This window comes from Anomaloglossus baeobatrachus, chromosome 3, assembly GCF_048569485.1.
Source record: "Anomaloglossus baeobatrachus isolate aAnoBae1 chromosome 3, aAnoBae1.hap1, whole genome shotgun sequence".
In the NCBI taxonomy this organism is placed as follows: domain Eukaryota; kingdom Metazoa; phylum Chordata; class Amphibia; order Anura; family Aromobatidae; genus Anomaloglossus; species Anomaloglossus baeobatrachus.
The window spans coordinates 113,125,220-113,151,052 of record NC_134355.1 but is presented as its reverse complement, the minus strand read 5'-3'; the positions used below and the strand labels follow the sequence as shown (position 1 = coordinate 113,151,052).

General features: G+C 50.8%; 1 protein-coding gene across 1 annotated transcript in view; it reads left to right on the top strand.

Moving 5' to 3' along the window:
* The window catches only part of XRN2 (5'-3' exoribonuclease 2), a 188,883-nt gene that overhangs the window by 50,179 nt on the left and 112,871 nt on the right, over positions 1–25,833 (top strand). The window contains exons 4-12 of the mRNA XM_075339379.1: positions 9,034–9,145; positions 10,340–10,398; positions 10,475–10,564; positions 10,941–11,013; positions 11,105–11,155; positions 19,357–19,514; positions 19,637–19,708; positions 19,846–19,979; positions 20,072–20,129. Of these exons, the coding sequence (XP_075195494.1) occupies positions 9,034–9,145; positions 10,340–10,398; positions 10,475–10,564; positions 10,941–11,013; positions 11,105–11,155; positions 19,357–19,514; positions 19,637–19,708; positions 19,846–19,979; positions 20,072–20,129 (807 nt within the window). The remainder of the gene's footprint in view (positions 1–9,033; positions 9,146–10,339; positions 10,399–10,474; positions 10,565–10,940; positions 11,014–11,104; positions 11,156–19,356; positions 19,515–19,636; positions 19,709–19,845; positions 19,980–20,071; positions 20,130–25,833) is intronic.

Here is a 25,833-nt window from a genome sequence, read left to right as displayed (position 1 = left end):
GTCCTGGATTTTGACGGCTTCTGCTATTCCTCCTGAAGTCATCTCCACTATGACTCGGGCCCGTAAGTCTTCCTCCGCTAAGATCTATCACAGGACTTAGAAAATTTTCCTGTCCTGGTGTCGCTCTACCGGCCATCCTCCTTGGCCATTCTCTTTGCCGACCCTTCTGTCTTTTCTACAGTCCGGTCTGCAGCTAGGACTGTCCCTCAACTATCTCAAGGGACAAGTCTCAGCTCTGTCAGTTCTGTTCCAGCGGCGTCTCGCTCGGCTGGCTCAGGTCCGCACCTTCATGCAAGGCGCGTCTCACATCATTCCGCCTTATCGGCGGCCCTTGGATTTCTGGGACCTTAACTTGGTCCGCACGGTATTGCAGAAACCCCCTTTTGAGCCTCTTAGGGAGGTTTCTTTGTATCGTCTTTCTCAGAAAGTGGCCTTTCTGGTTGCCATAACTTCTCTCAGGAGAGTCTCTGATTTGGCTGCGCTCTCCTCGGAGTCACCTTTTTTAGTCTTTCATCAAGACAAGGTGGTTCTCCGTCCGACTCCGGACTTTCTTCCTAAGGTGGTCTCTCCCTTCCACCTTAACCAGGACATTACCTTACCTTCCTTCTGTCCGGCCCCTGTTCATCGCTTTGAAAAAGTGCTGCATACTCTAGATCTGGTGCGTGCTCTCCGGATCTATGTGTCTCGCACCGCTGCGCTCAGGAGGTGCACCTCTCTTTTTGTGCTAACCACAGGTCGGCGCAAGGGCCTCCCTGCTTCTAAGCTGACCTTAGCCCGTTGGATTAGATCGACCATTTTGGACGCCTACCAGAGTACTCAGGTGCCTCCCCCGCCGGGGATAAAGGCACACTCGACCAGAGCTGTCGGTGCCTCTTGGGCTTTTAGGCACCAGGCTACGGCTCAACAAGTCTGTCAGGCTGCCACTTGGACTAGCCTGCATACCTTCTCGAAGCACTACCAAGTGCATGCTCATGCTTCGGCAGATACAAGCTTGGGCAGACGCATCCTTCAGGCGGCTGTCGCCCATTTGTGAAGTTAGGTTCTGCCTACTTCTTAGTTTTTCTGTTTATTTCCCACCCAGGGACTGCTTTGGAACGTCCCAAGGTCTGGGTCTCCCAAAGGAACGATAAAGAAAAAGAGAATTTCTTTGTCGCTCCATTGGGAGACCCAGACAATTGGGTGTATAGCTTCTGCCTCCGGAGGCCACACAAAGTATTACACTTTAAAAAGTGTAACCCCTCCCCTCTGCCTATACACCCTCCCGTGCATCACGGGCTGTCACAAACCACCGGGGGGGTCACTCAGAAATCCCCCGCGCTGGCTACCAGTACGTCACAATCGGGGGGTAACAAGTGGGGGTCACCCCTCCTTTATACCTCCCGACCGACAGACAGAGCACGTGACGCGCTCTCTAGCGCCCCTCTTATAGTCAGGCCAATTATGGAATTGCCCGACAATAAGCAAGGAGGCCGCTATACTACTTATGCCGATTATTGAAGGGTCCCCGGTGAGAGTAGGGTATATATTCCCCCGACCTCCGCGGGCGGAATATATAAAATCTCCCCGAATCTCACTGGCCTCCCCACAATAATCCTTGGCACAACTCGCTGCCACCAACCGCTTCACGGTAACTATTAGCCGAACACACAGACGTGGGATTCAAGATCGAGATAACAGAACAGCCCAAGATTAATTATATAATTTAATCAGCCTAAAGCACACTAGAAACTACAATATATACAATAGGGAATCTACAGAATATACATATGTCAGAGTACAGTTACAATCAAAGCATGGGTTACAAACAGGCATACACAGTTCCAGCAGTTACCTTGTTGCGTCTGGCCACAGGGGGGCGCTGTAGACCAGGTTTCCAGGAACTCCCTCACAGGTCTTTCCCAACCAGGCCCCCGAGCAGAAGAACACTGGAAAATGGCCGAAGTAGGGTTATCAACCTGGGCAAATCCAGGTCCCCTCCTACCTTAGTGACCTCACAGGGAGCACTGCTCCACCCCTGGCTGGAGTTATGGACAAATTCACAACATGGAATATGGGCCATAACTTTGCCTGGGAGCGTCGTAGGCGGACGCCAATGCTCTCATTGTGACAGTTATGAATTTAGCTACAGAACGAGGGGACTCATGACCTGTCTACGAGTTCCCATATGGCTGATATCACGCCTGGGGTATTTCCCAAGCTCCCCCTTCCATAAAAAAGGTGTGCCAGCATCGTCCGCCTGCGCAAACACCATTTTTATGGTTGCCATATTTATCGGAGATATGGCTTGCGAGATATGAACCATTTTTTACTGGAGTCGTTCTGTCTGGCTACTTCCAAGCCTTGCTAATGAGATACAACTCTTGTTACAGGGTGACGGCAGGGAGTCATCCTGGGTCCATTGTCCTCACATCATCTCATCTCCATATCAGAGGAGATGGCTGTTGGAGGTGTAAGTGGGATGTGACACCTTCACAGATGCTGGACATTTGGGAACAAGGAGGGAGGGGGGCACTGCCAGGGAGTGATGAGAGCAATTATGACTTCTAGTCATAATTCCTCTTCATATCCCAGGATTTACCTCACACGGGCCCATCAGTTTTATGCTTTGTGTGGAAGGAGGCACACATCCACTCATGCATTCTCAGCAGTTATGTCTGTTGGAAGAAAAGAGGGCCCCCACGGGGCCCCCGGCATGTTCCCTTCTCACCCCACTACGTCGGCGGTGTTGTTAAGGTTGAAGTACCCATTGCGGGTACAGAGGCTGTAGCCACATGCCGTCTCCTTCACCATCCCTTATGCGGCTCTGGGAGAAGTGGGATCCTAAGCGGTCATCCATTTACTGGGACCGTGCTCCATCCGCAGCCCCTGTGGGACCCTGCCGGACTGGAGCCTCTTCAACCTCAGGGACCGGGCCCTGCAACTCAAAGGTACTCTGTGTCCCCATAGGGGACTGTGCAGGGAGCGCACCTTCTTCCCGGAAGCCGCGGCGGCTGCTGAATTCAGGAGGCCGGTGGACTTCCGCGCCGACCGTGCCTGCTTGTCGGGCGCGGTCTCAAATTTAGTCCCCGGCTTCATCGCGGCCTAGTCGCAAAAATCCCGGGCCTGCCTGTCAGGGGTAAGGGCGGGATTACCGACCTGACGTCGGATGTGAGGGCTGGAGCATCCTGCATGTTTCCTCCCCCCTCACTGATCACTGTGGGGACCCCAGATTCCCGCACTTTTCTGCCGCCGCCCACGGCTCCACTCCTCCCCTGAGAGCTCCGGCAGCCATTTTTTGGCATTCTGCCGGTGGAGGATTCTCAGTGAACAGCTCTGCAGCTCCGGGGGATCCAAGGCAGGGAATCTGGAGGACACACACCGCTCGTTAGCGGTCGGTAAGCCACACCGGTCACTCGGTGCTGGTCCCACTAGGGTGCCGGATTAGATACGTATATATCTATATCTATCTGTTCGGTGCGCTGTATACCCCTTTCCCATATACCCTCAGTGATCACTCTCCTAGGAGACAACAGCATGTCGTCCACAAGGAGCAAAGCTGCTAAGGCACAGGGTTTTTTTGCGGCCTGTACCTCTTGTGGGGCTATGTTACCTGCGGGTTCCACCTACCCTCACTGTGAGCAATGCTCGACCCCTGTTTCGCTTGCTCAGCCGGAGCCTCGGACACTGGTGGGCCCCTCGGCTCATGTAGACCCCCTCGCTCCCCCTGACCAGGCTGCAGGGACAGAGTTCGCCTCTTTTGCTGAGAAACTCTGAGTCACTTTCTCAATCCATTGCACAGTCTATGGACAAATGGTCTTCTAAGCTGCTAGAGGCTTTGCAGTCCAGACCGGACCTTTCACAGGCCCCGGCCCCTGTTGGCTCGTCGCCTCCAGGCCCCTCTCGGTCCGCGCCGCAGCGCGCTCCCAGGTTGGGCCCTCGGTCTCAGGAGGAGGACTCCTGCCCGGACCGTAGTCCTAGACCGGCTAAGCGGGCTCGCTGGGACTCTTCCCCGACTTCCTCTCGCTGCTCGGGATCCCAGCTTGAGGACTCTCTGGAGGACGAGGCGGACGTCGCAGCTCAGGGCTCTGACCCTGACGTCGCCCTTAACCTTGATACACCTGAGGGGGACGCCTTAGTAAATGATCTTATCTCGTCCATCAACCAGGTGTTAGATCTCTCTCCCCCGCCTCCTCCTGTAGAGGAGTCGGCGTCTCAGCAGGAGAAACACCAGTTTCGGTTCCCCAAACGTACACGCAATACGTTTTTTGATCACTCTAACTTCAGGGACGCTGTCCAGAAGCCCAGAGCGGCCCCGGACAAGCGCTTTACTAAGCGCCTCACTGACACACGTTACCCCTTCCCATCTGAAGTAGTTAAGGGTTGGGCTCACTGTCCCAAGGTGGATCCTCCAGTCTCAAGATTGGCGGCTAGATCCGTGGTGTCTGTTGCAGATGGCTCATCGCTAAAGGATGCCACTGACAGACAGAGCTCCTGGTGAAGTCCATCTATGAGGCCACGGGCGCGTCTTTTGCCCCGGCCTTTGCAGCCGTGTTGGCACTCCAAGCTATCTCGGCTTGTCTGACTGAGATTAATGCTGTCACACGTAATTCTGCTCCGCAGCTTGCGTCTTTGACCTCTCAGGCGTCAGCCTTTTCATCCTACGCCATGAACGCCGTCCTGGACTCTGCTAGCCGTACAGCTGTAGCATCCGCTAACTCTGTGGCAGTCTGCAGGGCCATGTGGCTACGCGAATGGAAGGCAGACTCTGCTTCCAAGAGGTTCTTAACCGGTTTGCCGTTTTCTGGCGACCGTTTGTTTGGCGAACGATTGGATGAGATTATTAAGGAATCCAAAGGAAAGGATTCCTCCTTACCCCAGGCCAAACCTAAGAGACCTCAACAGAGAAAGGTTCAATTGAGATTTCGGTCCTTTCGTCCCTCCGCCAAGTCCCAATCCTCTTCGTCCAACAGGCCGGAGAAAGGCCAGAGGAACTCCTATGCGTGGCGATCCAAGTCTCGCCCACAAAAGGCCGCAGGAGGCACTGCCTCCAAGGCGGCTTCCTCATGACTCTCGGCCTCCCCTGACCGCATCCTCGGTCGGTGGCAGGCTCTCCCGCTTTGGAGACGCCTGGTGGCCACATGTTCAAGACCGATGGGTGAGAGACATTCTGTCTCATGGTTACAGGATAGAGTTCAGCTCTCGTCCTGCGGCTCGCTTCTTCAGAACCTCTCCGCCCCCCGCTCAGGCCGACGCACTTTTTCAGGCAGTAGCCGCTCTAAAGATGGAAGGAGTTGTGATCCCCGTTCCCCTTCAGGAACGTGGTCGCGGATTTTACTCCAACTTGTTTGTGGTGCCAAAGAAGGACGGATCATTCCGTCCCGTTCTGGACCTCAAGCTACTCAACAGACATGTGAGAACCAGACGGTTCCAGATGGAATCTCTCCGCTCGGTCATCGCCTCAATGTCACAAGGAGACTTCCTAGCATCGATCGACATCAAGGATGCTTATCTCCATGTACCGATCGCACCCGAGCATCAACGTTTCCTACGTTTCGCCATCGGGGACGAACATCTCCAGTTCGTGGCATTGCCTTTCGGCTTGGCGACAGCCCCACGGGTTTTCACCAAAGTCATGGCATCCATTGTGGCGGTCCTGCATTCTCAGGGCTACTCGGTGATTCCATACTTGGACGATCTCCTAGTCAGGGCCCCGTCTCGGGTGGCGTGTCAACAAAGTCTGTCGCTCTGGCGACTCTCCAGCGGTTCGGGTGGATCATCAACTTCCCGAAATCCAAGTTGACACCGACCCAATCACTGACGTACCTTGGGATGGAGTTTCATACCCAGCAAGCGTTAGTCAAGCTTCCGAGCGACAAACAGCTTTCTCTGCAGGCGGGGGTGCAATCACTTCTTCGGGGTCAGTCACACCCCTTAAGGCGCCTCATGCACTTCCTGGGGAAGATGGTGGCAGCTATAGAGGCAGTCCCGTTCGCGCAATTCCATCTTCGGCCACTCCAATGGGACATTATCCGCAAATGGGACAGGAGTTCGGCTTCCCTCGACAGGAACGTCTCTTTCCCTTGCAACCAAGACGTCACTTCAGTGGTGGCTCCTTCCCAATTCTCTGTCGCAGGGAAAATCCTTCCTACCCCCGACCTGGGCTGTGGTCACCACGGACGCGAGCCTGTCAGGGTGGGGAGCGGTTTTTCTCCACCACAGGGCTCAGGGAACCTGGACTCCGATAGTCATCCCTTCAGATCAATATTCTGGAGATAAGGGCAGTGTATCTAGCCCTATTGGCTTTTCATCGGTGGTTGGAGGGCAGGCAGATCCTTATCCAGTCGGACAACGCCACTGCCGTCGCATACATCAACCACCAAGGCGGCACTCGCAGTCGTCAAGCCTTCCAGGAAGTCCGACGGATTCTGCAGTGGGTGGAAGCCACAGCCTCCACCATCTCCGCAGTTCACATCCCGGGCGTAGAAAACTGGGAAGCAGATTTTCTCAGTCGTCAGGGCATGGACGCGGGGGAATGGTCTCTGCACCCAGATGTGTTTCGAGAGATCTGTCGCCGCTGGGGAACGCCGGACGTCGATCTCATGGCGTCACGGCACAACAACAAAGTCCCGGCATTCATGGCACGGTCTCAGGATCACAGAGCTCTGGCGGCGGACGCGTTAGTTCAGGATTGGTCGCAGTTTCGACTGCCGTATGTGTTTCCTCCTCTGGCGATGCTGCCCAGAGTGTTACGCAAGATCAGGTCCGACTGCCGTCGCGCCATTCTCGTCGCTCCAGACTGGCCGAGGCTGGCGTGGTACCCGGATCTGTGGCATCTCACGGTGGGTCAACCGTGGGCGCTTCCAGATCGCCCAGACTTGCTGTCACAAGGCCCGTTTTTCCATCTGAATTCTGTGGCCCTCAACCTGACTGTGTGGCCATTGAGTCCTGGCTCCTAGCGTCTTCAGGGTTATCTCAGGATGTCATTGCCACCATGAGACAGGCCAGGAAGCCTACGTCCGCCAAGATCTATTATAGGTCTTGGCAAATCTTCCTATCCTGGTGCGCTAATAACGGTTTTACTCCATGGCCGTTTGCCTTACCCACTTTTCTTTCATTCCTTCAATCCGGAATGGACAAGGGTTTGTCACTGGGCTCTCTCAAGGGCCAAGTATTGGCGCTCTCCGTGTTTTTTCAAAAGCGTCTAGCCAGGCTTCCGCAGGTCCGCACGTTCCTGCAGGGAGTTTGCCACATAGTCCCACCTTACAAGCGTCCGCTGGAACACTGGGATCTTAACAGGGTGCTAACGGCTCTTCAGAAACCACCTTTCGAGCCGCTGCGGGATGTCTCTCTATCACGTCTTTCGCAGAAGGTGGCCTTCCTAGTGGCAGTCACATCACTTCGGAGAGTGTCTGAGCTAGCAGCGCTGTCATGTAAAGCCCCCTTCCTGGTGTTTCACCAGGATAAGGTGGTTCTGCGTCCGGTCCCGGAATTTCTCCCTAAGGTGGTATCCCCTTTTCATCTCAATCAGGATATCTCCTTGCCTTCATTTTGCCCTAATCCAATTCACCAGTGTGAAAGGGATTTGCACTCTTAGGATCTTGTGAGAGCACTCCGACACTACGTGTCTCGCACGGCGCCCCTGCGTCGTTCAGATGCGCTCTTTGTCCTTGTCGCTGGCCAGCGTAAGGGCTCGCAGGCTTCCAAGTCAACCTTGGCTCGGTGGATCAAGGAACCGATTCTTGAAGCCTACCGTTCTTCTGGGCTTCCGCTTCCTTCAGGGCTGAAAGCCCATTCTACCAGAGCCGTGGGTGCGTCCTGGGCATTGCGGCACCGGGCTACGGCTCAGCAGGTGTGTCAGGCAGCTACGTGGTCTAGTCTGCACACTTTCACGAAACACTATCAAGTGCATACCTATGCTTCGGCAGACGTCAGTCTTGGTAGGCGAGTCCTTCAGGCGGCGGTTGCCCACCTGTAAGAGGGGGCCGTTTTTCGGCTCTTTTTTTATCGAGGTATTCTTTTACCCACCCAGGGACTGCTCTTGGACGTCCCAATTGTCTGGGTCTCCCAATGGAGTGACAAAGAAGGGAATTTTGTTTACTTACCGTAAATTCCTTTTCTTCTAGCTCCTATTGGGAGACCCAGCACCCGCCCCTGTACCCTTCGGGCTGGTTGTTTTTTTGTGTACACATGTTGTTCATGTTGAATTGTTCTTTTGGTTCATGGTTTGCAGTTCTCCGAACATCCTTCGGATTGCATTTACCCTAGACCAATTTGTAAGTTTTCTCCTTCCTGCTTTTGCACCAAAACTGAGGAGCCCGTGATCCACGGGAGGGTGTATAGGCAGAGGGGAGGGGTTACACTTTTTAAAGTGTAATACTTTGTGTGGCCTCCGGAGGCAGAAGCTATACACCCAATTGTCTGGGTCTCCCAATAGGAGCTAGAAGAAAAGGAATTTACGGTAAGTAAACAAAATTCCTTTCTTTGTTTACTTACCGTAAATTCTTTTTCTTATAGTTCCGTATTGGGAGACCCAGCACCCTCCCTGTTGCCTGTTGGCAATTTCTTGTTCCGCATGTTATCACCGGCTGCTGTCGTGGACAGAGTCTCTGGTTGTTCCGGCTCTTGCTCTGTTCTACTTGTGGGTGGCTATTCTCCTTCAGCTTTTGCACTAAACTGGCTGGGACTGGCTCACCAGGGGGTGTATAAGCTCAGAGGGAGGAGCTACACTTTTAAGTGTAGTACTTTGTGTGTCCTCCGGAGGCAGAAGCTAAACACCCAAGGTCTGGGTCTCCCAATACGGAACTATAAGAAAAAGGAATTTACGGTAAGTAAACAAAATTCTCTTTTTTATCATTCTCTCCACACCAGTTTTTGGTTTTTTTTTGTTTTGTTTGTTTTTTTTTGTATACGACAGCTGTCACTATCCATTAACTCTGTATCTTTCTCCAGAGACTCCCCTGCCCCACCTCACCCCACCATTTTTTATGCACCTTTACAATAGAGCAATCTATATGTGCTGTATTTAATAGGTATATTCTATAATTGTATTAATAGGCACCGCGAGCGAAGATGAATCAGCAGCGCTCGAGACGTTTTAGGGCTTCCAAAGAAGGTGTGGAATTGACCGATGAGAAAAGCCGCATCCGTGAAGAGGTGATCTCTCGAGGTAGGTTTGTATGGGGCTCTTGTCACAACGGATATGCTTCCCTTTTGCAGTAAGGCCCGCTTCACACGCATATTTCACGTCCTATATACAGACTGCAATGCCTGGACTGACCTTGGGTCTCCAACCCAAATTAACATCAATATTGTCACATGTTGGGCAGTAAGTTCAGGTCGAGAGACCCTCAGTCTGTCTGGGCATTGCAGTCCAATTCCTGACCATGAAATCCGCTCATGTGAAAGCAGCCTGAAACCTCCATACTTTCTAAAGAGGATCTCTTGGCTACTGATGTGTGCATTATAGTGAGTACTTGTATCACCCATGAAATAATAATTCCTGAGCATCTTTTCTTATAATTTTGGGTTGTCTATTTCTTCTATTATTCCTGGAGCTTTTTATTCACTGTATCGAAATGATGCCGTTCTCTTTGGATTTGGGAAGTTTTACACCTCCTGACGCCAATGTCCACCCACCATGTCACTGTGCAGGGCATGCTATGTTGACGTGGGGATAAAATGTATTTGATGATTTATTCATACATCTTCAAGAATAATATAAAAAAAGAAAACGTTACCCTATCCAGAATTGTTAATTTATGGGAAATACAAGTAATAAACTGGACATGTTAGCTGACTGGTCCCCATACAGTGACTGCAACCACTTTAATACTACTGCAGCCATAGTGATGAAAAGCACCGCTGATGGCCCCTTTAAGAGTAAGGCCTGTTTCACACCACCTTCTTGTGGTGTACATGCTGTATCGGTTACTACTGTCAGAAAATTTATGTAAACAGATACGTTTATATTTACTTGAAATATAATGGGGGAAAAATGGGTCAAATGGGCATCAATTAGACGTACGTCTGTGCACATCAATTATGATTCACATTTTACGTGTTACAAAAAAAGTCAATCCAATGATGGAAAAAATCAATGAAATGCAGATGTAAATGTATTGTTACGCATTTTCCATTTTCATCTTTTGCCCCTCACTCCTTTTTCTTTATTTATTTATTTTTTTTTTTTTTGGATGCAGCAGATATATTTATAAAAAAGCTTCCTTTTTAAGTTTTACAACAATTTTTTTTCTCCCCCACATAATAAAAATGTGGTGCTATTAAAGACTGCAAAAAAGTGATGCGAAGATGACCATGTTAGTATTGTACACATTACACCTTTTTGTGTTTATCTTTTTAGGTGGCTACCTGCCTCCCGAAGAGGTGAAAGAGCGGTTCGATAGTAACTGTATCACTCCAGTAAGTATTATAAAAGACGCCAAGACGTGTTTGGACGTTGTTTTGTCACTGACAAAGATGCTTTTTCTCATTATAGGGTACAGAGTTCATGGACAACTTGGCAAAGTGTCTTCGTTACTATATTGCAGATCGTTTAAATACTGACCCCGGATGGAAAAACCTTACTGTAAGTCAGTGTTGTTTTTTTTTTTGTTTTTTTTTTTTATATTGATCCATCTATCTACAATCAATTGATGCTCCAGTTCTAAAGGGGTTATCCAGCTTATTTTGACTTTTTCTTGTTTTTTATATATATATATATATATATATATATATATATATATATATATATATACATACATATATATATATATATATATATATATATATATATATATATATGTATGTATATATATATATATATGTATGTATGTATGTATGTATGTATGTATGTATGTATGTGTGTGTGTATATTATAATATAATATAATATCTCCTACATAATTCTTACATATTCTGCCCACAAGTTTGTCTCTTACCGCTTTCTATGCTCCATCTTTGCAGGTCATTTTATCAGATGCAAGCGCACCCGGAGAGGGCGAACATAAAATTATGGATTACATCAGACGACAAAGAGGTATATTGTGCTGAATTGTTAAATCAACCATTGCTCTGATGTCTTCCAACATAACCAACTTTTTTTTTTTTTTAATTTCTTTTCTGAACAGCTCAGCCCCACCATGACCCGAACACTCATCACTGCTTATGTGGCGCTGACGGTAAGCACTAGATTGTGCCTTTCCGTATAATGTGGAGATTAACGTGATTCCATTGTGCAGTTTGTGCTTTTTTTTATTAATTTATGCTTTCCATGCAATTTATAGGTCAGCTGCTCAGATACATTGATGGAGTGTGTTCTAAATCTCTGTGCAAAACACAGGTCTAGAATAAATGGTGGCAGTTTTAGCTGATTAACAGTAAATGGATTAATGTTTACCTTAACAGACACATCCTCAAAGTACTTTGTCATGGTAAATTGTAACATATATTACTTTACCTTAAACATAAGTTTATGAGGTGTTGGTTACTACTTAGTAATCTGGCTTTAAGGCTGCTTTCACACTACGTCTTTTTAACATGCATCCTGAACGTTTTTTTAACGCAGAAACGGATCCAGTGCAAATGCGTTATCATTTCAATGAATTTGCAATGGACTCACGTTAACATGCGTTCACCTGCGTTTGCGTGCGTTATAGTGAGGATCCAGCGACTTGCAGTTTCTTAACATCTTTCAAAAACGCTACTTGTAGCGTTTTTGAGCTGCGTCCAACTTCTGCAAATTGCTGGATCCTGACTATACTGCACGCAAACGCATGTGAACGCTGGCGTGCTGATAGGCAGTATCCTGCTTGCTCTACTGAGCATGCCCAGAAGCCAGCCTCCGTGATCAGTCTATCTCTCTCCTCCCTCTGTCTCTCTCCCCCTCTCTCTCCTCCCTCTCTCTCTGTCTCTCCCCCTCCCTCTCCTGTCTCTCTCTCCCACCTGAGAGCTGCGGACACTCGTAACCAAGGTAAATATCGGGTAACCACTTATCTTAGTTACCCGATGTTTACGTTGGTAACGTGTGCAGGGAGCCCGGCTCCTAGCAGCTGCAGACTGTTGTAACCAAAGTAAATATCGGGTATCCAAGCAAGTATACCCGATGTTTACCTTGGTTACGAGCCTCACAGCTGTCAGATGCCGGCTCCCAGTCTGGCACATTCAGTTCCCCTCACTCCCGATCACATGACTCCAATGCCCGCCGCTAAACATCCAGTGACAGGATCCTGCAAAGTAACACATGCGTTTGCATGCATTTTTTGCTGTAAAAGCAGGATCCGCTTTTGCAGCAAAAAACCGTTCAGGACGCATGTTAAAAAGACGTAGTGTGAAAGCAGCCTAACAGAAGTCTCGTGACGTGAGCACGACTCCTGTAGCTCACATGACTTGCTTTCGGTTTCACCCGGCTCCGAGCTGGGTGAGATGCAGAAAATGAGCATATCTGCTGTTTACAGCTCTGTAGCTGTGATCTGGAGATATAGCAGAGCAATCAGACTGCTGATCCATATAGCCCCCTAGGGGGACTAGTAAAATAAAAGTTAAAGGTTTAAAACAAATAAAAAAAAAACCTAAAAGTTCAAATCACCCCCCTTTCGCCCCATTGAAAATTAAAGGGTTAAAAAAATAAAAATATACACATTTGGTATCACCGCGTTCAGAAATGCCCGATTTATCAAAATATAAAACCAATTAATCTGATCGGTAAACGGCGTAGCGGCAAAAAAAATCCAAATGCCAAAATTACGTTAATCGCCACAAATTTTGCGCAAAATGCAATAACAGGCGCTCAAATTGTAGCATCTGTGCAGACACAAAAAAGCATTCACTGAACCATAGATCCCCAAATATGAGAACACTGAGTCACGGAATATGGCGTAAAACGTGCGCCGCTTTTTTGGACAAACTTCTGTTTTGTGTTTTTTTAACCCCTTATATAAAAGTAAACCTGTACATGTTTGGTGTCTATGAACTCGCACTGACCTGAGGCATCACACCCACACATCTGTTTTACCATATAGTGAACACAGTGAATAAAATATCTCAAAAACAATAGTGCTATCGCACTTTTCTTTATCGTTCCTATGGGAGACCCAGACATTGGGTTGTATAGCTTCTGCCTCCGGAGGACACACAAAAGTACTACACTAAAAAGTGTAGCTCCTCCCTCTGAGCCTATACACCCCCTGGAGAACCAGGTCTAGCCAGTTCATTGCTTTGTGTTCAGGAGGCATACATCCACACATGCATTCTCATCAGATTTTTCATTTTTGGAAAGAGTTTGAAGAAAAGCGGGTGCAAGTCTGGACCCCCGGCATGTCCCTTCTCACCCCACTGTGTCGGCGGTGCTGTTAAGGTTGATTCCAAGGCTGGAGCCTTACATGCCGCGCTCCTTCACCATCCCTCGGGCTCTGGCTTGAAGTGGGAGCCAGCACGGTTCTCCATGCTTTGCAGGAGACCGGTCTCCATCCGCAGCCCTTCAGGATCCTGCTGGACGGAGCACTCATCCCCAGGGACTTGGAACCCTGCGTCTCAGCAAGCTAAGTACCTGAGACGTTTATATTCTGGGGGTCCCTGTACTTTATTATGTTGGGAGAGTGTGCTGAGTGAGTTTTCTGACATTTCCGGCCGATTCTCTGGCTGTCGCCTGAGAACCGCGCCGATGGTGCCTGCGCGCCGGCCGCACCGCTTAAATTTAGGCCCCGGCTTCGCCGGAGGCCTACTTTCGGTTTCACTGCCCTCGCATGTCATTCATGCAGAGGGACAGTGCGGCTCCGCCCAGCGGCCGTTCTGCACAGGGGAGGGACACTCCTCACTGGGTACATGTCTCCTCCCCTGTAAGTCTATTTGGCCCTCCAGATCCCGCTCTCAGGGTTGGTCCCGCCCCCTCTCCTTGCTCCGGCGCCATTTTTATCAGCGTTTTCTCTGCAATCAGCGCTGGCTGCAGCATCCCTGCTGAGGTGCTTGGGGGTCCGGGCTTCGGGATCTGGAGGGCACACAACACCGCTCCAGCGGTCTGGTAAGCCACAACCTCTGGTTGTGGGCCTCTGTATATACTCTCTGGGGGTCACTCTGGCAGAGCCCCCACTTCAGCAGCATGTCTCACACGAGGAGCAAGGCTCCAAAGCTATATTCAGTATGCACTGCATGTAAGCTCGTGCTGCCTGAACCGAGCACATATCCACATTGTGATGCCTGCTTAAACCTGACAATGCCTCAGCCTGGAATCGCACCCACAGTGGTCTCTCCGGCTGCTCCGGCTCCTGTGGCTGAACCCCCGGCTTGGGTAGAAACCTTCTCTAGGTCAATCTCCCAGTCTTTTGCCGACTCCATGGGACAGCTGTCCCGGACTTTGCTGAACATGCATCAGCCCCCTTCACAGGGTGCCTCTGCTGCTAGGGCTCTTTCAGCGGAGCTCACAGAGGATTCTTCATCTGGTCCCAGACCCCGTCCTCCTAAGAGGAGACGTAGGGCTCCCTCCCCTTCCTCGTCCCGCGGCTCTGTTTCAGAAGCTGACTCGCGGGACGAGGAGGATGCCTTTACTGGGGGCTCGGAGGCTACCTCCATGTGCCCCATTGATCTGTCCGAAAGTGACTCAGATGTTAGTGATTTGACTGCGTCCATTAATTCTGTACTGGACCTCAATCCGCCAGTATCAGAGGAGCAACCCTCTCTGGCAGAAAAGCACCAGTTTACTTTGCCTAAGAGGACAAAGAGTGTGTTCTTTAACCACTCCAGTTTTCAGGCCGCTGTGACCAAGCCTAGGGCCTGTCCTGACAAACGCTTCCCAAAGCGTGGTTCTGATAACCGTTTTCCTTTTCCACCTGAGGTGGTCAAGGAGTGGGCTCATTCACCAAAGGTAGACCCCCCGGTGTCTAGACTCTCAGCCCGGACCGTTGTATCAGTGGCTGATGGCACCTCTCTTAAGGATTCCACTGACCGCCAGGTTGACCTTCTGGCCAAATCTGTATATGAGGCGGCAGGGGCCTCGTTCTCCCCATCTTTTGCAGCAGTGTGGGCTCTCAAAGCCATCTCTGCTTCTCTAGAGCTTCCGCTTTTTCATCCTATGCCATGTCTGCCATGCTGGAGGCTTCTCACCGCACTGCGGTGGCTTCGGCTAATTCCCTCGCTATCCGCAGGATCTTGTGGCTTCGAGAGTGGAAGGCAGATGCTTCTTCAAAGAAGTACCTTGCTGGACTCCCTTTTGCTGGGTCCAGGCTATTCGGTGAACTGGATGAAATTATTAAGGAAGCTACTGGCGGGAAGAGTACTTACATGCCACAAACCAAAACCAGGAAACCTGTCCAGGGTAGGAACCAGTCGAGGTTTCGTTCCTTTCGTTCCTCCAACTGGTCGTCCTCTAAGCCCTCGGCCTCGTCCACTAACTCAGCCAAGGACCAAAAATCCAACTGGCGCACAAAGGCGCGTCCACAGAAGACCGCAGGAGCTGCTGCCACTAAGGCAGCCTCCTCTTGACAATCTGTCCGCGCCAGCACCGTCCTTAGTCGGTGGCAGGCTCTCCCACTTTGGCGACGCGTGGTTTCAACACGTCTCCGATCAGTGGGTTCGGGATGTCATCTCCCACGGCTACAGGATAGAATTCTCTTCCAGCCCGCCAAACAGATTTTTTCTGTCAACTCCCCCCTGTTCCGAGGCCGCCGCCTTCTCTCAGGCCGTGGCATCCTTGCAGGCCAACGGAGTAATTGTACCGGTTCCCGCCCGGGAACGGTTCAGAGGTTTCTACTCAAATCTCTTCCTAGTCCCCAAAAAGGACGGTTCCTTCCGGCCCATCCTGGATCTCAAGCTTCTCAACAAGCATGTTCAGGTGCGGCATTTTCGCATGGAATCTCTGCGGTCAGTCATTGCCTCAATGACCCATGGGGATTTCCTGGCATCTATCGACATCAGAGATGCCTATTTGCATGTGCCAATTGCAGTTTCTCACCAGCGTTGGCTACGTTTTGCAATCGGAGAGGAACATTTCCAATTCGTGGCTCTCCCCTTCGGGTATTCACCAAGGTCATGGCAGCAGTGATTGCGGTTCTGCACCTCCAGGGGTTGGCAGTGATTCCTTACCTGGACGACCTTCTAGTCAAGGCTTCATCCAGCGCAGACTGTCAGCGGAGTGTCTCGCTCACTCTCGCCACTATCCCAATTCGGGTGGCTGGTCAATCTTCCCAAATCCACTGTGACTCCGACCCAGAGTCTCACGTACCTAGGGATGCAGTTCGAGACTCTGCCGGCACTTGTGAAGTTGCCCTTGATCAAACAGCAGTCCCTCCAACTGGCGGTGCGCTCTCTGCTGAGGCCCCGCCGTTATTCCATCAGGCACCTGATGCAGGTGCTGGGTCAGATGGTGGCGTCAATGGAGGCTGTTCCCTTTGCCCATTTCCATCTGCATCCTCTGCAGCTGGACTTTCTCCGCTGTTGGGACAAGCGGCCTTCCTCCTTGCACAGGTTAGTGGCTCTGTCGCCACAGACCAGGAGCTCTCTTCAGTGGTGGCTTCGGCCCCTCTCTCTGTCTCAGGGACGCTCTTTCCTGGCTCCGTCCTGGGTGGTCCTCACCACGGATGCCAGTCTATCCGGCTGGGGAGCGGTATGTCTCCACCACCGAGCACAGGGCACTTGGACTCCGTCCGAGTCAGCCCTCTCGATCAATGTGCTGGAAACCAGAGCCGTGCTCCTGGCTCTCCTAGCTTTTCACCACCTATTGGCGGGCAAGCACATCCGAGTCCAGTCAGACAACGCAACAGCAGTTGCCTACATCAATCACCAAGGCGGGACACGCAGCCGCCTGACAATGTTGGAGGTACAACTTATCCTTCAATGGACGGAGGACTCCAAGTCCACCATATCCGCAGTCCACATCCCAGGCGTGGAAAACTGGGAGGCAGATTATCTCAGCCGTCAAACCGTGGACAGTGGCGAGTGGTCCCTGCATCCGGCAGTGTTTCAGTCAATCTGCCACAAGTGGGGCACTCCGGACGTGGACCTAATGGCATCCCGTCAACAACAAGGTTCCGATTTACGTGGCTCGCTCCCACGATCCTCAGGCCTTCGCAGCAGACGCTCTGGTTCAAGACTGGTCCCAGTTTCATCTGTCCTACGTGTTTCCCCCTCTAGCTCTTTTGCCCAGAGTCCTGCGCAAGATCAGAATGGAGGGCCGACGGGTCATCCTCATTACTCCGGACTGGCCCAGGCGAGTTTGGTACCCAGACCTGCTCCATCTGTCCGTAGAGGTGCCGTGGCATCTTCCGGACCGTCCAGACCTTCTCTCACAAGGTCCGTTTTTCCGCCAGAGTTCTGCGGCTCTCAGATTGACGGAGTGGCTCTTGAGTCCTGGATCTTGACGGCTTCTGGTATTCCTCCTGAATTCATTTCCACTATGACTCGGGCCCGGAAGTCTTCCTCAGCCAAAATCTATCACAGGACTTGGAAAATTTTCCTGTCCTGGTGTCGCTCTTCCGGCCATGCTCCTTGGCCTTTTTCCTTGCCGACCCTTCTGTCCTTTCTACAGTCCGGTCTGCAGCTAGGACTGTCCCTCAATTCTCTCACGGGACAAGTCTCTGCTCTGCCAGTGCTGTTCCAGCGGCGTATCGCCCGGCTGGCTCAGGTCCGCACCTTCATGCAGGGCGCGTCTCACATCATTCCGCCTTACCGGCGGCCCTTGGATCCCTTGGACCTCAATTTGGTCCTCACGGCCTTGCAGAAACCCCCCTTTGAGCCTCTTAGGGAGGTTTCTTTGTTTCGTCTTTCACAGAAAGTGGTCTTTCTAGTGGCCATAACTTCCCTCAGGAGAGTCTCTGATTTGGCTGCGCTCTCTTCGGAGTCACCTTTTTTGGTTTTTCATCAAGACAAGGTGGTTCTCCGTCCGACTCCGGACTTTCTCCCTAAGGTGGTTTCTCCTTTCCACCTTAACCAGGACATTACCCTGCCTTACTTTTGTCCGGCTGCTGTTCATCGCTTTGAAAAAGCGTTGCATACTCTGGATCTGGTGCGTGCTCTCCGGATCTATGGGTCTCGCACCGCTGCTCTTAGGCGGTGCACCTCTCTTTTTGTGCTAACCACAGGTCGGCGTAAGGGCCTCTAAGCCGACCTTAGCCCGTTGGATTAGGTCGACCATTTCCGATGCCTACCAGTGTTCTCAGGTGCCTCCCCCGCCGGGAATCAAGGCACACTCGACCAGAGCTGTCGGTGCCTCTTGGGCTTTCAGGCACCAGGCTTCGGCTCAGCAAGTCTGTCAGGCTGCCACTTGGACTAGCCTGCATACCTTTTCAAAGCACTACCAAGTGCATGCTCATGCTTCGGCAGATGCGAGCTTGGGCAGACGCATCCTTCAGGCGGCTGTCGCCCATTTGTGAAGTTAGGCTCTGCGTACTTCTCAGTTTTTCTGTTTATTCCCACCCATTGACTGCTTTGAGACGTCCCAATGTCTGGGTCTCCCATAGGAAAGATAAAGAAAAAGAGAATTTTGTTTACTTACCGTAAATTCTTTTTCTTATAGTTCCGTATTGGGAGACCCAGCACCCTCCCTGTTGCCTGTTGGCAGTTTCTTGTTCCGCGTGTTATCACCGGCTGTTGTCGTGGACAGAGTCTCCGGTTGTTCCGGTACTTGCTCTGTTTTTACTTGTGGGTGGCTATTCTCCTTCAGCTTTTGCACTAAACTGGCTAGATCTGGTTCTCCAGGGGGTGTATAGGCTCAGAGGGAGGAGCTACACTTTTTAGTGTAGTACTTTGTGTGTCCTCCGGAGGCAGAAGCTATACACCCCAATGTCTGGGTCTCCCAATACGGAACTATAAGAGAAAGAATTTACGGTAAGTAAACAAAATTCTCTTTTTTTTGCAATTTTTCTGCATTTGGATTTTTTTTTGCCGTTTTCCAGTACACTATATGGTAAAACTTATGGTTTCATTTAAAAGTACAGCTCGTTCCGCAAAAAATGAGCCCTCACATGACCATATTGACCGAAGAATAAAAGTTACTTCTCTCAGAAGAAGAATGGCGGAAAAAAAAACACGGAAAGCGAAAAATTGGCCGGTCGTGAAGGGGTTAAACCTGGTGACAGCTCTTTCTGAGATTCCTTATTATAGGCCACCACTTTTACTTATTGTTAGTTCCAGCACAGAATCTACGCTGCACCTGGAAACAACTCCTTTAATAGCAGCTCAGAGAAGCTGGCTGACCCCACGGATCACATCCAGAAAGTAGAATATTGCTTATTAAAAACCAAAAAAATTATATCGGATTTTTAATATTAAAAAGAGAGGTGATTTTGTTCCTTTACAGTGGCCTTTTGCCTTTATATTGACAGTAGTCGAAAAATTTACCGAAAAACTTGGGTATTATGACTTTGGAATAATTCTGCCTCCACTTTATATCTAGCTGACCTCATCATGCTTGGACTTGCTACTCATGAACCCAACTTTACCATCATCAGAGAAGAGTTTAAGCCGAACCAACCAAAACCATGTGCGTTATGTGGTCAGTTTGGACATGAGCTAAAAGAGTGTCAAGGAATAGCCCGTGAGAAGAAAGGAGAGGTAAGGCCGCCTGCCGCCATCTTTCTGGAAGCTAGATAAGAATTTTTTTTTTTTTCTTGTGTGTATGTTGACTTTTTTGCTTTTAATTGTGTTTTGTTTTTCTTTTCTCTCCCCGTCATTAGCATGATGAGTTTGCCGGTCCTCCTGGCTCTGAGCAGGAGTTTATCTTTATTCGTCTCAGCGTGTTGCGAGAGGTGTGTACCTTGAAAATTAATCTTTTTCATCTATATGAAAAATTCTATAAATTGTATAAACAGGTTTGTCATAGGAATAATTTTATCGTGCATCATTCACTGCTTATTACATAACCATGTGATCACCTGTTTTTCAGTATCTGGAAAAAGAGCTGGTGATGTCAAACTTGCCTTTCAAATATGACTTTGAGAGAAGTATCGACGATTGGGTGTTCATGTGCTTTTTCGTTGGCAATGACTTCTTGCCACATCTGCCTTCCCTGGAAATCAGGTGAATTATTTTTTTTTTGTGGCGATGGTGATTAACATTGAATGTTCTAAATGTAATTTTAATTTTTTATATATTTTTTTTTTTAAATTTAGGGAAGGTGCAATCGACCGACTGGTGAAAATTTACAAGGATGTTGTTCAGAAAACCGGGGTATTTACTTCATGTTTGAATTTTTGTCCTATACTTGCTTTAGATTAGGTTGTTCTTGCTTTTTTATAAAGCATCTAATAAAGTTTTAGCTCATAGCTCAAAAAAAGTAATTTCTTGTATTTTGGAACTAAATGGGTCCAATTCATCAAGACCAGTATTGTTCACACCGGTTCTGATGAGGGGCCGTGCTGGAGTCAGACGCTACTGGTTCTTGAAGACGTGCACATCTCTTCATGTATCTGGAGTGTCTGACTGGCAGCTTGCGCTATTCCAGAAATTTCCCTCCAGTCAGTCTGGTGTACTGTATACTACAATTTGTCGTCATGAATTAAATGAGTTGTGGTGTCCTGCCCCAACTTTGCCCATTGTGTTAGGGCTGGGAGAAACTGGCGTGAAAACGTTTAGTAAAAGATTTCTACCATGAAATCTTTGATGAATCGGGCCATGTGTGTTAAAGGACAGTATGCACCCAGAACCACAAGCCGCTCTGGGTGCATATTTCTAATCCCCGTCTGACTGTCTCAACATATAGTAGCATACATAAAGAGATCTGTATTAAAGGTATTTCTAAAGATCCTTTATGATATGCTAATGAGGGGAGGGACTAGACACAAGGGTGTCCAATTCCATCAGCATGGTATAAAAAAAGGTTTTTCTTTATCGTTCCTTTGGGAGACCCAGACCATGGGTGTTTAGCTTCTGCCTCCGGAGGACACACAAAGTACTACACTTAAAAGTGTAGCTCCTCCCTCTGAGATTATACACCCCCTGGTAGCCAGTCCTAGCCAGTTTATCGCTTTGTGTCAGGAGGCATACATCCACACATGCATTCTCATCTGATTTTGTTTGACTTTTGGAAAGAATTTGAAGAAAAGCGGGTCCATGTCTGGACTCCCGGCATGTCCCTTCTCACCCCACTGTGTCGGCGGTGTTGTTAAGGTTGATTTACAAGGCTGCAGCCTTACATGCCGCGCTCCTTCACCATCCCTTCTGGGCTCTGGCTTGAAGTGGGAGCCAGCACGGTCTCCATCCACAGCCCCTTGAGGATTCTGTTGGACCGGAGCACTCATCCCCAGGGACATGGCCCTGCGTCTCAGCAGCTAAGTACCTGAGACGTTTATGTTGGGGGTCCCGGTTCTTTATTGTAAGGGGAGAGTATGCTGTATGTGATTGTTTTAACTTTTCCGGCGGGTTCTCTAGCTTTTGCCTGAGAACCGCGCCGATGGTGCCTGCTTGTCGGCCTCGCCGCTTAAATTTAGGACCCGGCTTCGCCGGAGGCCTAGTTTCATTTTCCTGCCCTCGCATGTCACTCATGCAGAGGGACAGGTTCGGCTCCTCCCGGCGGCCGTTCTACACTGAAGAGGGACACTCCCCACTGCTGGGGCGTCCCTCCTTCCCTGCAGGTCTCTATAGCCCTCTAGTTCCCGCTCTTTTATAGGAACGCCCCCTAGTTTCTCAGGCAGAGTTCTCTCTGCTCTGGGACATCCTGCATTCTGCATCTCTGCTGAGGTGCTGCGTCTGGGGGACCGGGCTTCGGGATCTGGAGGGCACACAACACCGCGCTCAGCGGTCTGGTAAGCCACAGCCGGTCTCCGGTTGTGGACCTCTGTATATTCTCCCTGGGGTTCATTCTCTGCATGGTCTCTCAGGCTGCTGCTGCACCTGTGACTGAACCCCCGGCCTGGGTAGAGTCCTTTTCTAGGTCCATATCCCAGTCATTTGCTGAGTCCATGGGACTTTTGTCCAGGACTTTGATGAATATGCATCAGCCCCCCTCACAGGGTGCCTCTAATACTCTTGACAGAGGATTCCTATCCTCTGACCTCCGTCCATCGGAGCTCACGGAGGGTTCATCATCTGATCCCAGACCCCGTCCTTCTAAGAGAAGGCGCAGGGTTTCCTCCCCCTCCCCATCCTACGGCTCTGTCTCAAGAGCTGACTCTCAAGATGAGGAGGATGCCCTCACTGGGGGCTCGGAGGCTATGTATCCCTTCGATTTCTCTGAGGGTGACTCAGATCTTAGTGATTTGATTGCTTCTATTAATTCTGTGCTGGATCTCAATCCGCCAGTGTCAGAGGAGCAACCCTCTCTGGCAGAAAAACATCAGTTTACCTCGCCTAAGAGAGTGAAGAGTGTGTTCTTTAACCACTCCAGTTTTCAGACCGCTGTGAGCAAACCCAGGGCCTGCCCTGACAAACGCTTTCCAAAGCGTGGTTCTGATGACCGGTTTCCATTTCCACCTGAGGTGGTCAAGGAGTGGTCTCACTCCCCAAAGGTAGACCCTCCGGTGTCTAGGCTCTCAGCCCGGACCGTTGTGTCGGTGGCTGACGGCACCTCACTTAAGGATTCCACTGACCGTCAGATTGACCTTCTGGCCAAATCTGTGTATGAAGCTGCGGGGGCCGCATTTTCCCCGACTTTTGCAGCATTGTGGGCTCTCAAAGCCATCTCTCTCTAGAGGAAATGCATTCCCTCACAAAGGAATCTATGCCTGAGATGGTTACCTTAACTTCTCAGGCTTCAGCTTTTTCATCTTATGCCATGTCTGCCATGCTAGAGGCTGCTCACCGCACTGTGGTGGCTTCAGCTAATTCTCTTGTTATCCGCAGGATTTTGTGGCTTCGAGAGTGGAAGGCAGATGCTTCTTCCAAGAAGTTTCTTGCTGGGCTCCCTTTTGCTGGTTCACGGCTGTTTGGTGAACGGCTGGATGAAGTCATTAAAGAAGCTACTGGTGGGAAGAGTACTTCCATGCCACAAACCAAGACCAGGAAACCCGCCCAGGGTAGGAATCAATCGAGGTTTCGTTCCTTTCGTTCCTCCAACTGGTCATCCTTTTAAGCCTTCCGCCTCGTCCGTTAACTCAGCCAAGGATCAGAAATCCAACTGGCGCCCAAAAGCGTGTCCGCAGAAGACCGCAGGAGGTTCTGCCTCTAAGGCAGCTTCCTCATGACTCTCGGCCCGCTCCAGCCACGTCCTTAGTCGGTGGCAGGCTCTCCCACTTTGGCGACGCTTGGTTAAAGCAAGTTTCCGATCAGTGGGTGAGAGACATCATATCTCACGGCTACAGGATAGAATTCTCTTCCAGCCCGCCAAACAGATTTTTCTTTGTCGCTCCATTGGGAGACCCAGACAATTGGGTGTATAGCTTCTGCCTCCGGAGGCCACACAAAGTATTACACTTTAAAAAGTGTAACCCCTCCCCTCTGCCTATACACCCTCCCGTGCATCACGGGCTCCTCAGTTTTATACTTTGTGTGGAAGGAGGCACACATCCACTCATGCATTCTCATATTAGTTATATCGGTAGGAAGAAAAGAGGGCCCTCACGGGGCCCCCGGCATGTTCCCTTCTCACCCCACTACGTCGGCGGTGCTGTTAAGGTTGAGGTACCCATTGCGGGTACAAAGGCCGGAGCCTCATGCCGTCTCCTTCACCATCCCTTAGCGGCTCTGGGAGAAGTGGGATCCTGACCGGTCATCCATTTACTGGGACCATGCTCCCTCCGCAGCCCCTGTGGGAATCTGCCGGACAGGAGTCTATTCATCCTCAGGGACCGGGCCCTGCATCTCTAAGGTACTGTGTCCCCATGGGGACTGTGCAGGGAGCGCCTTCTTCCCGGACGCTGCAGCAGCTGCTGATTTGAGAAGACCGGCGGACTTCCGCGCCGACCGCGCCTGCTTGTCGGCCGCGGTCTTAAATTTAGTCCCCGGCTTCATCGCGGCCTAGTAGCAAAAATCCCGCCCCCGGGCCTGCCTGTCAGGGGTAAGGGCGGGACTGCCGACCTGACATCGGATGTGAGGGCCGGAGCATCCTGTATGTTTCCTCCCCCCTCAGTGATCACTGTGGGGACCCCAGATTCCCGCACTTTCCTAGCGCCGCCCACGACTCCACTCCTTCCCTGAGAGCTCCGGCAGCCATTTCTTCAGCGCTCTATTGGGAGACCCAGACGATTGGGGTATAGCTACTGCCCTCTGGAGGCCACACAAAGCACTACATTAAAAGTGCAAGGCCCCTCCCCCTCTGGCTATACCCCCCCGTGGTATCACGGGTTCTCCAGTTTTAGCTTTGTGTGCGAAGGAGGTCAGACATTCCATGCATAGCTCCACAGATTTTAGTCAGCAGTAGCTGCTGACTGTTTCGGATGGAAGAAAAGAGGACACATATAGTGTTCCCAGCATGCTCCCTTCTCACCCCTGGATGGTGTTGTAAGGTTGAGGTACCTATTGCTGGTACAGGGCTGGAGCCTGACATGCTGTTTTCCTTCCACATCCCCTTGTAGGGCTCTGTGGAAGTGGGATCCTGCCGGCCTCTCAGCTCTGATGCCGGGCTCCATCCACAGACCCATTAGAACCTGATGGATTCGGAGCAGGAGTACGATCAGGGACAGGGCCCTGCATCTTACATGTACTCTGTGTCCCCGGCAGGCACAGACACACTCCGGGCTGGCTGGGTGTTGTAGTGCGCCGGGGACCGCAACGTTGGAGCTAGTGTCCCTACAGATTACTGGGGGATGTTTTGTGTATGGGAACGCAGCGCCGACCCCCTCTGGACCGGGCGGCGCTGCTGTGACTTGTGGTGCGCCGGGGATCCGCCGTCCGCGCTTTTACGGCGGCGGCGGTTATAACTTTAGTCCCCGGCTTTTTGGGCCTAGGACGCCGGCAGCTCCGTTTCGTTCCCGCCCCCACCCTGTCATTCAGGGTAGGGGAGAGACGCTGTTCGCAAGCAGCGAAGAGGGCTGGAGCCTGATTTACATGCTCCAGCCCTCACACTAGGCACAGAGGGAAGCAGGCTTCCCGCTCTTGGCCAGGAACGCCCAGGGCCCGCCCCCCTTCCTCTCTAGAGACGCCGGCAGCCATTACATGCATGCCTGGCTGGAGGAAGGACGCAAGGCTCTGGGAGACCTGGACTAGGGGCTATCTGGCGACCACACACCCGCTTTTTAAGCGGGCGGTAAGCGATTTTTCTGTGCTGGTCCCTCTAGTGCCTCACTGTGTATCAGTGTACTGGGTACATATATATTGATATTGTATTTCTTGCACTGTGAGGTGCGCTTCTGGCTGCATATCCCAGATCGCTCTGTGGAAGCAGCAACATGTCATCCTCAAAACGCAAGGCGGCCAAGGCAAAAAGGGCTGTGTATACTGCGTGTGCTGCATGTGGGGCTAATCTACCAGCAGGCTCTGATGACCCCCATTGTGTGCAATGCTCCGACCCGGTGCTGCTTCGCCAGCCGGAGTCAGGAGAGGTAGCGACCCAGGCTGAGACGCTTGTAAGTTCTGCCCCGGTGACAGGGACGGACTTTGCAGTTTTTGCAGATAATATGTCTGTATCTATGGCAAAAATCCTTGAGACCTTGCAATCTATGCATGGGGCTCAGTCTCTGGGCACGGCGAGGCCTCTGTCCTCAGGTCCCCCTTACTTGGAATGTATCCAGCCCACAGGGGGGTCCCCGGCTTCACAGGCCGAGGATTATGACTCAGATGATGGCCCCAGCCACCCTAAGCGAGCTCGCTGGGAAAGACCCTCGACGTCTTCACACTGCTCAGGGTCTCAGCGCAATCAGTCTCCCTGTGATGTGTCTGATGAGAGTGATCAGGAATCCACTCCTGGAACCCCTCTCAACCTGGATACCCCGGATGGGGATGCCATGGTAGACGACCTTATCTCAGCCATCAATAGGCTGTTGGATATTTCTCCCCCAGC